The 12,500-nt window shown below is 56.5% G+C and overlaps 1 protein-coding gene across 1 annotated transcript in view; it reads right to left on the bottom strand.

Moving 5' to 3' along the window:
- mtus2b (microtubule associated tumor suppressor candidate 2b) overlaps positions 1-12,500 on the bottom strand; it is a 100,646-nt gene that overhangs the window by 57,586 nt on the left and 30,560 nt on the right. The window contains 2 exon segments of the mRNA XM_064985591.1: positions 6,168-6,207; positions 6,210-6,246. Coding sequence (XP_064841663.1) covers positions 6,168-6,207; positions 6,210-6,246 — 77 coding nt within the window.

Below are 12,500 nucleotides of genomic sequence, written 5' to 3'. Positions count from 1 at the left end.
GGTAGAGCTGTGAATAACGTGGGTTTAAACAGCGTTTGTTTTCTTTCAGACACTTTCGAGCGTTCGATTCAGCAGATGGGCGGGGTTTGTACTTTTCTGGACTATGCCATTGGTTCTATTGCGTCAGGAAACCCAGGTATGTGTGTGTGTGTGTGTGTGTGTGTGTGTGTGTGTGTGTGTGTGTGTGTGTGTGTGTGTGTGTGTGTGTGTGTGTGTGTGTGTGTGTGTGTGTGTGTGTGTGTGTGTGTGTGTGTGTGTGTGTGTGTGTGTGTGTGTGTGTGTGTGTGTGTGTGTGTGTGTGTGAGAGAGAGAAGAGAGAAGAAGAGAGAAGAGAGAGAGAAGAGAGAGAGAGAAGAGAGAGGGAGAGAGAGGGGAGCGAGAGAGATAGGCATAGAACTAGAGAGAGAGAGACAGGGAGGCACAGAACGAGAGAGAGAGAGAGAGAGAGAGAGAGAGGGGAGAGAGAGAGAAAGGAGAGAGGAGAGAGAGAGATGAGTGAGAGAGAGAGAGGAGAGAAAGGAGAGAGAGAGAGGGGAGAGAGAGACATTTCTACTATTGACTGTTACCATTTTATTGTTAATATTTTTGTATTTAATTTTGTATTATTATTTACTACCATTTTATATTTGCTATCATTTATAATTTTGTTACAATGTATATTTTATACATTGTTGCTTTGGCAATATTGACACAATGTTTTTCATGCCAATAAAGCAGCTTGAATTTGAAATTTGAATTTGAGAGAGAGAGAGAGAGAGAGAGATGAACCTGGAGAAGAGTCCCCTAAGCAAGCTGGTCCTGGGGCTCTGTTCACAAACACACCCTACAGAGCCCCATGACAGCAGCACAATTAGACCCAACCAAATCATGAGAAAACAAAAAGATAATTACTTGACACACTGGAAAGAATTAACAAAAAAACAGAGCAAACTAGAATGCTATTTGGCCCTACACAGAGAGTACACAGCGGCAGAATACCTGACCACTGTGACTGACCCAAAATTAAGGAAAGCTTTGACTATGTACAGACTCAGCGAGCATAGCCTTGCTATTGAGAAAGGCCGCCGTAGGTAGACATGGCTCAAGAGAAGACAGGCTATGTGCTCACTGCCCACAAAATGAGGTGGAAACTGAGCTGCACTTCCTAACCTCCTGCCCAATGTATGACCATATTAGAGAGACATATTTCCCTCAGATTACACAGATCCACAAAGAATTCGAAAACAAATCCAATTTTGAAAAACTCCCATATCTACTGGGTGAAATTCCACAGTGTGCCATCAGAGCAGCAAGATTTGTGACCTGTTGCCACGAGAAAAGGGCAACCAGTGAAGAACACGCACCATTGTAAATACAACACATATCTATGCTTATTTATTTTATCTTGTGTCCTTTACCATTTGCACATTGTAAAAACACTGTATATATATATATATATATAATATGACATTTGTAATGTCTTTATTGTTTTGAAACTTCTGTATGTGTGATGTCTACTGTTATTTTTTATTGTTTATTTCACTTTATATATTATATACCTTACTTGCTTTGGCAATGTTAACACATGTTTCCCATGCCAATAAAGCCCCTTGAATTGAATTGAATTGAATTGAATTGAGAGAGAGGAGAGAGAGAGAGACAGAGAGAGAGAGAGAGAGAGAGAAAGAGAGAGAGATAGGCATAGAACTAGAGAGAGAGAGAGAGAGAGAGAGGAAAGAGAAGGAGAGGCATAGAACGAGCGAGAGAGAGAGAGAGAGAGAGAGAAAGAGAGAGAGGGAGAGAGAGATGAGTGAGAGAGAGGAGAGAGAGAGAGAGAGAGAGCTAGAAAGGAGAGAGAGAGAGAGCTAGAAAGGAGAGAGAGAGGGGAGAGGGAGAGGAGAGAGAGAGAGAGGGAGAGAGAGAGAGAGAGGAGAAAGAGAGAGAGAGAGAGAGAGGAGAGAGAGATAGGCATAGAACTAGAGAGAGAAAGAGATTCATAGAACTAGAGAGAGAGAGAGAGAGAGAGAGGGAAAGAGAGAGAGGAGAGAGAGAGAAAGGAGAGAGAGAGAGAGGATAGAGAGAGATGAGTGAGAGAGAGAGGAGAGAGGAGAGAGAGAGAGTCAGAACTATGAGAGAGAGAGAGTCAGAACTATGAGAGAGAGAGAGAGAGAGAGAGAGAGAGAGAGAGAGAGAGAGAGAGAGAGAGAGGAGAGAGAGAGAGAGAGAGAGGAGAGAGAGATAGGCATAGAACTAGAGAGAGAAAGAGAGTCATAGAACTAGAGAGAGAGAGATCCTGCAAGAAACCTGGTATAGAGGAGACAGACCCACTGGATGCCCTCTAGGTTATAGAGAGCTGATAGTCCCATCCACCAAACTACCAGGTGTGAAACAGGGAAGGGACTCAGGGGGTATGCTAATTTGGTATAGAGCAGACCTAACTCACTCCATTAAATTAATCAAAACAGGAACATTCTACATTTGGCTAGAAATTCAAAAGGAAATTATCCTAACAGAGAAAAATGTCCTCCTGCTTGCTACCTATATCCCCCCACTAGAATCCCCATATTTTAATGAAGACAGCTTCTCCATCCTAGAGGGGGAAATCAATAATTTCCAGGCCCAGGGACATGTGGCGACCTAAATGCAAGAACGGGACAAGAACCTGACACCCTCAGCACACAGGGGGACAAACACCTGCCTGGAGGTGACAGCATTCCCTCCCCCGTATGCCCCCCTAGGCACAACTATGACAACATAACCAACAAAAACGGGTCACAACTCCTGCAGCTCTGTCGCACGCTGGGTATGTACATAGTCAATGGTAGGCTTCGAGGGGACTCCTATGGTAGGTACACCTATAGCGCATCTCTTGGCAGTAGTACTGTAGACTACTTTATCACTGACCTCAACCCCGAGTCTCTCAGAGCGTTCACAGTCAGCCCACTGACACCCCTATCAGACCACAGCAAAATCACAGTCTACCTAAACAGAGCAATACTCAATCATGAGGCATCAAAGCCAAAGGAACTGAGTAACATTAAGAAATGCTATAGATGGAAGGAATGCAGTTTGGAAACCTACCAAAAAACAATTAGGCAACAACAAATTCAATCCCTTTTAGACAATTTCCTGGGTAAAACGTTCCACTGTAATCGTGAAGGTGTAAACTTGGCAGTAGAAAATCTTAACAGTATATTTGACCTCTCAGCTTCCCTATCAAATCTAAAAATCTCAAATAGAAAACCGAAGAAAATTAACAACAATGACAAATGGTTTGATGAAGAATGCAAAAATCTAAGAAAGAAATTGAGAAACCTGTCCAACCAAAAACATAGAGACCCGGAAAACCTGAGTCTACGCCTTCACTATGGTGAATCACTAAAACAATACAGAAATACACTACGGAAAAAGAAGGAACAGCATGTCAGAAATCAGCTCAATGTAATTGAAGAATCCATTGACTCTAACCACTTCTGGGAAAATTGGAAAACACTAAACAAACAACAACACGAAGAATTATCTATCCAAAATGGAGATGTATGGATAAACCACTTCTCCAATCTTTTTGGCTCTATAACAAAGAATAAAGAGCAAAAACATATACATGATCAAATACAGATCTTAGAATCAACTATTAAAGACTACCAGAACCCACTGGATTCTCCAATTACATTTGAATGAGTTACAGGACAAAATAAAAACCCTCCAACCCAAAAAGGCCTGTGGTGTTGATGGTATCCTCAATGAAATGATCAAATATACAGACAACAAATTCCAATTGGCTATACTAAAACTCTTTAACATCATCCTTAGCTCTGGCATCTTCCCCAATATTTGGAATCAAGGACTGATCACCCCAATCCACAAAAATGGAGACAAATTCGACCCCAATAACTACCGTGGAATATGCGTCAACAGTAACCTTGGGAAAATCCTCTGCATTATCATTAACAGCAGACTCGTACACTTCCTCAATGAAAACAATGTACTGAGCAAATGTCAAATTGGCTTTTTACCAAATTACCGTACAACAGACCATGTATTCACCCTGCACACCCTAATTGACAACCAAACAAACCAAAACAAAGGCAAAGTCTTCTCATGCTTTGTTGATTTCAAAAAAGCCTTCGACTCAATTTGGCATGAGGGTCTGCTATACAAACTGATGGAAAGTGGTGTTGGGGGTAAAACATACGACATCATAAAATCCATGTACACAAACAACAAGTGTGCGGTTAAAATTGGCAAAAAACACACAAATTTCTTCACACAGGGTCGTGGGGTTAGACAGGGATGCAGCTTAAGCCCCACCCTCTTCAACATATATATCAACGAACTGGTGCGGGCCCTAGAAAAGTCTGCAGCACCCGGCCTCACCCTACTAGAATCTGAAGTCAAATGTCTGCTGTTTGCTGATGATCTGGTGCTTCTGTCACCAACCAAGGAGGGCCTACAGCAGCACCTAGATCTTATGCACAGATTCTGTCAGACCTGGGCCCTGACAGTAAATCTCAGTAAGACCAAAATAATGGTGTTCCAAAAAAGGTCCAGTCACCAGGACCACAAATACAAATTCCATCTAGACACTGTTGCCCTAGAGCACACAAAAAAACTATACATAACTTGGCCTAAACATCAGCGCCACAGGTAACTTCCACAAAGCTGTGAACGATCTGAGAGACAAGGCAAGAAGGGCATTCTATGCCATCAAAAGGAACATATATCTCAACATACCAATTAGGATTTGGCTAAAAATAATTGAATCAGTCATAGAGCCCATTGCCCTTTATGGTTGTGAGGTCTGGGGTCCGCACACCAACCAAGACTTCACAAAATGGGACAAACACCAAATTGAGACTCTGCATGCAGAATTCTGCAAAAATATCCTCAGTGTACAACGTAGAACACCAAATAATGCATGCAGAGCAGAATTAGGCCGATACCCACTAATTATCAAAATCCAGAAAAGAGCTGTTAAATTCTATAACCACCTAAAAGGAAGCGATTCCCAAACCTTCCACAACAAAGCCATCACCTACAGAGAGATGAACCTGGAGAAGAGTCCCCTAAGCAAGCTGGTCCTGGGGCTCTGGTCACAAACACACCCCACAGAGCCCCATGACAGCAGCACAATTAGACCCAACCAAATCATGAGAAAACAAAAAGATAATTACTTGACACATTGGAAAGAAATAACAAAAAAACAGAGCAAACTAGAATGCTATTTGGCCCTACACAGAGAGTACACAGCAGCATAATACCTGACCACTGTGACTGACCCAAAATTAAGGAAAGCTTTGACTATGTACAGACTCAGCGAGCATAGCCTTGCTATTGAGAAAGGCCGCCGTAGGCAGACATGGCTCTCAAGAGAAGACAGGCTATGTGCTCACTGCCCACAAAATGAGGTGGAAACTGAGCTGCACTTCCTAACCTCCTGCCCAATGTATGACCATATTAGAGAGACATATTTCCCTCAGATTACACAGATCCACAAAGAATTCGAAACCAAATCCAATTTTGAAAAACTCCCATATCTACTGGGTGAAATTCCACAGTGTGCCATCAGAGCAGCAAGATTTGTGACCTGTTGCCACGAGAAAAGGGCAACCAGTGAAGAACACGCACCATTGTAAATACAACCCATATCTATGCTTATTTATTTTATCCTGTGTCCTTTCAAATTCGTACCTTGTAAAAACACTGTATATATATATAATATGACATTTTCAATGTCTTTATTGTTTTGAAACTTCTGTATGTGTGATGTCTACTGTTAATTTTTATTGTTTACCTTACTTGCTTTGGCAATGTTAACACATGTTTCCCATGCCAATAAAGCCCCTTGAATTGAATTGAATTGAATTGAGAGAGAGAGAGGAGAGAGGAAGAGGAGAGAGAGGAGAGAGAGAGAGATAGAGGAGAGAGGAAGAGGAGAGAGAGGAGAGAGGAAGAGGAGAGAGAGGAGAGAGAGAGAGAGAGAGATATCCAGACTACAGAGTCCTGTTAACACCACCTAGACTCTGAGATATCCAGACTACAGAGTCCTGTTAACACCACCTAGACTCTGAGATATCCAGACTACAGAGTCCTGTTAACACCACCTAGACTCTGAGATATACAGACTACAGAGTCATGTTACACACACAGGATGGGTGGAGGATTTGGTGTGGGGGGGTAGAGCTTACCTGTGGGAGAGACCCGGGCCGGGGGCAGCACGGAGCGGCGGTGGAGGGCAGGGGCGTTGGGGGCTGGGGGCTGCTCTGGCTGGGGGCAGGCCAGGGCCAGGCCAGGCCAGGCCAGGCCAGGGCCAGGCCAGGCCAGGCCAGGCCAGGCCAGGCCAGGCCAGGCCAGGCCAGCAGGCCAGGCCAGGCCAGGCCAGGCCAGGCCAGGCCAGGCCAGGCCAGGCCAGGCCAGCCAGGCCAGGCCAGGCCAGGCCAGGCCAGGCCAGGCCAGGCCAGGCCAGGCCAGGCCAGGCCAGGCCAGGCCAGGCCAGGCCAGGCCAGGCCAGGCCAGGCCAGGCCAGGCCAGGCCAGGCCAGGCCAGGCCAGGCCAGGCCAGGCCAGGCCAGGCCAGGCCAGGCCAGGCCAGGCCAGGCCAGGCCAGGCCAGGCCAGGCCAGGCCAGGCCAGGCCAGGCCAGGCCAGGCCAGGCCAGGCCAGGCCAGGCCAGGCCAGGCCAGGCCAGGCCAGGCCAGGCCAGGCCAGGCCAGGCCAGGCCAGGCCAGGCCAGGCCAGGCCAGGCCAGGCCAGGCCAGGCCAGGCCAGGCCAGGGGCCAGGCCAGGCCAGGCCAGGCCAGGCCAGGCCAGGCCAGGCCAGGCCAGGCCAGGCCAGGCCAGGCCAGGCCAGGCCAGGCCAGGCCAGGCCAGGCCAGGCCAGGCCAGGCCAGGCCAGGCCAGGCCAGGCCAGGCCAGGCCAGGCCAGGCCAGGCCAGGCCAGGCCAGGCCAGGCCAGGCCAGGCCAGGCCAGGCCAGGCCAGGCCAGGCCAGGCCAGGCCAGGCCAGGCCAGGCCAGGCCAGGCCAGGCCAGGCCAGGCCAGGCCAGGCCAGGCCAGGCCAGGCCAGGCCAGGCCAGGCCAGGCCAGGCCAGGCCAGGGCCAGGCCAGGCCAGGCCAGGCCAGGGCCAGGCCAGGCCAGGCCAGGCCAGGCCAGGCCAGGCCAGGCCAGGCCAGGCCAGGCCAGGCCAGGCCAGGCCAGGCCAGGCCAGGCCAGGCCAGGCCAGGCCAGGCCAGGGCCAGGCCAGGCCAGGCCAGGCCAGGCCAGGCCAGGCCAGGCCAGGCCAGGCCAGGGCCAGGCCAGGCCAGGCCAGGCCAGGCCAGGGCCAGGCCAGGCCAGGCCAGGCCAGGCCAGGCCAGGCCAGGCCAGGCCAGGCCAGGCCAGGCCAGGCCAGGCCAGGCCAGGGCCAGGCCAGGCCAGGCCAGGCCAGGCCAGGCCAGGCCAGGCCAGGCCAGGCCAGGCCAGGCCAGGCCAGGCCAGGCCAGGCCAGGCCAGGCCAGGCCAGGCCAGGCCAGGCCAGGCCAGGCCAGGCCAGGCCAGGCCAGGCCAGGCCAGGCCAGGCCAGGCCAGGCCAGGCCAGGCCAGGCCAGGCCAGGCCAGGCCAGGCCAGGCCAGGCCAGGCCAGGCCAGGCCAGGCCAGGCCAGGCCAGGCCAGGCCAGGCCAGGCCAGGCCAGGCCAGGCCAGGCCAGGCCAGGCCAGGCCAGGCCAGGCCAGGCCAGGCCAGGCCAGGCCAGGCCAGGCCAGGCCAGGCCAGGCCAGGCCAGGCCAGGCCAGGCCAGGCCAGGCCAGGCCAGGCCAGGCCAGGCCAGGCCAGGCCAGGCCAGGCCAGGCCAGGCCAGGCCAGGCCAGGCCAGGCCAGGCCAGGCCAGGCCAGGCCAGGCCAGGCCAGGCCAGGCCAGGCCAGGCCAGGCCAGGCCAGGCCAGGCCAGGCCAGGCCAGGGCCAGGCCAGGCCAGGCCAGGCCAGGCCAGGCCAGGCCAGGCCAGGCCAGGCCAGGCCAGGGCCAGGCCAGGCCAGGCCAGGCCAGGCCAGGCCAGGCCAGGCCAGGCCAGGCCAGGCCAGGCCAGGCCAGGCCAGGCCAGGCCAGGGCCAGGCCAGGCCAGGCCAGGCCAGGCCAGGCCAGGCCAGGCCAGGGCCAGGCCAGGCCAGGCCAGGCCAGGCCAGGCCAGGCCAGGCCAGGCCAGGCCAGGCCAGGCCAGGCCAGGCCAGGCCAGGCCAGGCCAGGCCAGGCCAGGCCAGGCCAGGCCAGGCCAGGCCAGGCCAGGCCAGGCCAGGCCAGGCCAGCCAGGCCAGGCCAGGCCAGGCCAGGCCAGGCCAGGCCAGGCCAGGCCAGGCCAGGCCAGGCCAGGCCAGGCCAGGCCAGGCCAGGCCAGGCCAGGCCAGGGCCAGGCCAGGCCAGGCCAGGCCAGGCCAGGCCAGGCCAGGCCAGGCCAGGCCAGGCCAGGCCAGGCCAGGCCAGGCCAGGCCAGGCCAGGCCAGGCCAGGCCAGGCCAGGCCAGGCCAGGCCAGGCCAGGCCAGGCCAGGCCAGGCCAGGCCAGGCCAGGCCAGGCCAGGCCAGGCCAGGCCAGGCCAGGCCAGGCCAGGCCAGGCCAGGCCAGGCCAGGGCCAGGCCAGGCCAGGCCAGGCCAGGCCAGGCCAGGCCAGGCCAGGCCAGGCCAGGCCAGGCCAGGCCAGGCCAGGCCAGGCCAGGCCAGGCCAGGCCAGGCCAGGCCAGGCCAGCCAGGCCAGGCCAGGCCAGGCCAGGCCAGGCCAGGCCAGGCCAGGGCCAGGCCAGGCCAGGCCAGGCCAGGCCAGGCCAGGCCAGGGCCAGGCCAGGCCAGGCCAGGCCAGGCCAGGCCAGGCCAGGCCAGGCCAGGCCAGGCCAGGCCAGGCCAGGCCAGGCCAGGCCAGGCCAGGCCAGGCCAGGCCAGGCCAGGCCAGGCCAGGCCAGGCCAGGCCAGGCCAGGCCAGGCCAGGCCAGGCCAGGCCAGGCCAGGCCAGGCCAGGCCAGGCCAGGCCAGGCCAGGCCAGGCCAGGCCAGGCCAGGCCAGGCCAGGCCAGGCCAGGCCAGGCCAGGCCAGGCCAGGCCAGGCCAGGCCAGGCCAGGCCAGGCCAGGCCAGGCCAGGCCAGGCCAGGCCAGGCCAGGCCAGGCCAGGCCAGGCCAGGCCAGGGCCAGGCCAGGCCAGGCCAGGCCAGGCCAGGCCAGGCCAGGCCAGGCCAGGCCAGGCCAGGCCAGGCCAGGCCAGGCCAGGCCAGGCCAGGCCAGGCCAGGCCAGGCCAGGCCAGGCCAGGCCAGGGCCAGGCCAGGCCAGGCCAGGCCAGGCCAGGCCAGGCCAGGCCAGGCCAGGCCAGCCAGGCCAGGCCAGGCCAGGGCCAGGCCAGGCCAGGCCAGGCCAGGCCAGGGCCAGGCCAGGCCAGGCCAGGCCAGGCCAGGCCAGGCCAGGCCAGGCCAGGCCAGGCCAGGCCAGGCCAGGCCAGGCCAGGCCAGGCCAGGCCAGGCCAGGCCAGGCCAGGCCAGGCCAGGCCAGGCCAGGCCAGGCCAGGCCAGGGCCAGGCCAGGCCAGGCCAGGCCAGGCCAGGCCAGGCCAGGCCAGGCCAGGCCAGGCCAGGCCAGGCCAGGCCAGGCCAGGCCAGGCCAGGCCAGGCCAGGCCAGGCCAGGCCAGGCCAGGCCAGGCCAGGCCAGGCCAGGCCAGGCCAGGCCCAGGCCAGGCCAGGCCAGGCCAGGCCAGGCCAGGCCAGGCCAGGCCAGGCCAGGCCAGGCCAGGCCAGGCCAGGCCAGGCCAGGCCAGGCCAGGCCAGGCCAGGCCAGGCCAGGCCAGGCCAGGCCAGGCCAGGCCAGGCCAGGCCAGGCCAGGCCAGGCCAGGCCAGGCCAGGCCAGGCCAGGGCCAGGCCAGGCCAGGCCAGGCCAGGCCAGGCCAGGCCAGGCCAGGCCAGGCCAGGCCAGGCCAGGCCAGGCCAGGGCCAGGCCAGGGCCAGGCCAGGCCAGGCCAGCCAGGCCAGGCCAGGCCAGGCCAGGCCAGGCCAGGCCAGGCCAGGCCAGGCCAGGCCAGGCCAGGCCAGGCCAGGCCAGGCCAGGCCAGGCCAGGCCAGGCCAGGCCAGGCCAGGCCAGGCCAGGCCAGGCCAGGCCAGGCCAGGCCAGGCCAGGCCAGGGCCAGGCCAGGCCAGGCCAGGCCAGGCCAGGCCAGGCCAGGGCCAGGCCAGGCCAGGCCAGGCCAGGCCAGGCCAGGCCAGGCCAGGCCAGGCCAGGCCAGGCCAGGCCAGGCCAGGCCAGGCCAGGCCAGGCCAGGCCAGGCCAGGCCAGGCCAGGCCAGGCCAGGCCAGGCCAGGCCAGGCCAGGCCAGGCCAGGCCAGGCCAGGCCAGGCCAGGCCAGGCCAGGCCAGGCCAGGCCAGGCCAGGCCAGGCCAGGCCAGGCCAGGCCAGGGCCAGGCCAGGCCAGGCCAGGCCAGGCCAGGCCAGGCCAGGCCAGGCCAGGCCAGGCCAGGCCAGGCCAGGCCAGGCCAGGCCAGGCCAGGCCAGGCCAGGCCAGGCCAGGCCAGGCCAGGCCAGGCCAGGCCAGGCCAGGCCAGGCCAGGCCAGCCAGGCCAGGCCAGGCCAGGCCAGGCCAGGCCAGGCCAGGCCAGGCCAGGGCCAGGCCAGGCCAGGCCAGGCCAGGGCCAGGGCCAGGCCAGGCCAGGCCAGGCCAGGCCAGTGCCAGGCCAGGCCAGGGCCAGGCCAGGCCAGGCCAGGCCAGGGCCAGGCCAGGGCCAGGCCAGGCCAGGCCAGGCCAGGCCAGGCCAGGCCAGGCCAGGCCAGGCCAGTGCCAGGCCAGGCCAGTGCCAGCCAGGCCAGCCAGTCTACTGCCAGGCCAGGCCAGGCCAGTGCCAGGCCAGGCCAGGCCAGGCCAGGCCAGGGCAGGCCAGGGCCAGGCCAGTGCCAGGCCAGGCCAGGGCCATGCAGGCCAGTGTTACGCCAGGGGTAGGGTTAGTGTTAGGGTTAGTGTTAGCGTTAGTGTTAGGGTTACGTTAGGGTTACGTAAGGGTTACGTTAGGGTTAGGGTTACGTTAGGGTTAGGTTCCAGGGTTAGGTTAGTGTTAGGGTTAGGTTACGCCTAACCGGGGTTACGCGTTAGGGTTAGGGTTACGTTAGGGTTAGGTTAGGTTTACATTAGGGTTAGGTTAGGATAGGGTTAGGGTTAGGGTTATGGTTACATTAGGGTTACGTTAGGTTAGGGTTACGTTAAATTCAGTGTTACGTTAGGGTTACATTAGGTTAGGGTTAGGGTTACATTAGGGTTACGTTGGGTTAGGGTTACGTTAGATTTAGGTTAGGGTTATTTGACTGTCCCCATAGGAGAACCCTTTCTGGTTCCAGGGTTAACCCCTAATCCTAACCCTTTCTGGTTCCAGGGTTAACTACACCTGTTGTATTCAGCATTTCACTGTGAGGTCTACTACACCTGTTGTATTCAGCATTTCACTGTAAGGTCTACTACACCTGTTGTATTCAGCATTTCACTGTGAGGTCTACTACACCTGTTGTATTCAGCATTTCACTGTGAGGTCTACTACACCTGTTGTATTCAGCATTTCACTGTAAGGTCTACTACACCTGTTGTATTCAGCATTTCACTGTAAGGTCTACTACACCTGTTGTATTCAGCATTTCACTGTAAGGTCTACTACAACTGGTGTATTCAGCATTTCACTGTGAGGTCTACTACACCTGTTGTATTCAGCATTTCACTGTGAGGTCTACTACACCTGTTGTATTCAGCATTTCACTGTAAGGTCTACTACACCTGTTGTATTCAGCATTTCACTGTGAGGTCTACTACACCTGTTGTATTCAGCATTTCACTGTGAGGTCTACTACACCTGTTGTATTCAGCATTTCACTGTGAGGTCTACTACACCTGTTGTACTCAGCATTTCACTGTAAGGTCTACTACACCTGTTGTATTCAGCATTTCACTGTAAGGTCTACTACACCTGTTGTATTCAGCATTTCACTGTAAGGTCTACTACACCTGTTGTATTTAGCATTTCACTGTAAGGTCTACTACACCTGTTGTATTCAGCATTTCACTGTGAGGTCTACTACACCTGTTGTATTCAGCATTTCACTGTAAGGTCTACTACACCTGTTGTATTCAACATTTCACTGTGAGGTCTACTACACCTGTTGTATTCAGCATTTCACAGTGAGGTCTACTACACCTGTTGTACTCAACATTTCACTGTGAGGTCTACTACACCTGTTGTACTCAGCATTTCACTGTAAGGTCTACTACACCTGTTGTATTCAGCATTTCACTGTAAGGTCTACTACACCTGTTGTATTCAGCATTTCACTGTAAGGTCTACTACACCTGTTGTATTTAGCATTTCACTGTAAGGTCTACTACACCTGTTGTATTCAGCATTTCACTGTGAGGTCTACTACACCTGTTGTATTCAGCATTTCACTGTAAGGTCTACTACACCTGTTGTATTCAACATTTCACTGTGAGGTCTACTACACCTGTTGTATTCAGCATTTCACTGTTGTATTCGGCGCACGTGAC

The sequence above is a fragment of the Oncorhynchus masou genome, chromosome 13 (genome assembly GCF_036934945.1).
Source record: "Oncorhynchus masou masou isolate Uvic2021 chromosome 13, UVic_Omas_1.1, whole genome shotgun sequence".
Lineage (NCBI taxonomy): Eukaryota > Metazoa > Chordata > Actinopteri > Salmoniformes > Salmonidae > Oncorhynchus > Oncorhynchus masou.
This window is presented reverse-complemented; position numbering and strand designations above follow the sequence as displayed.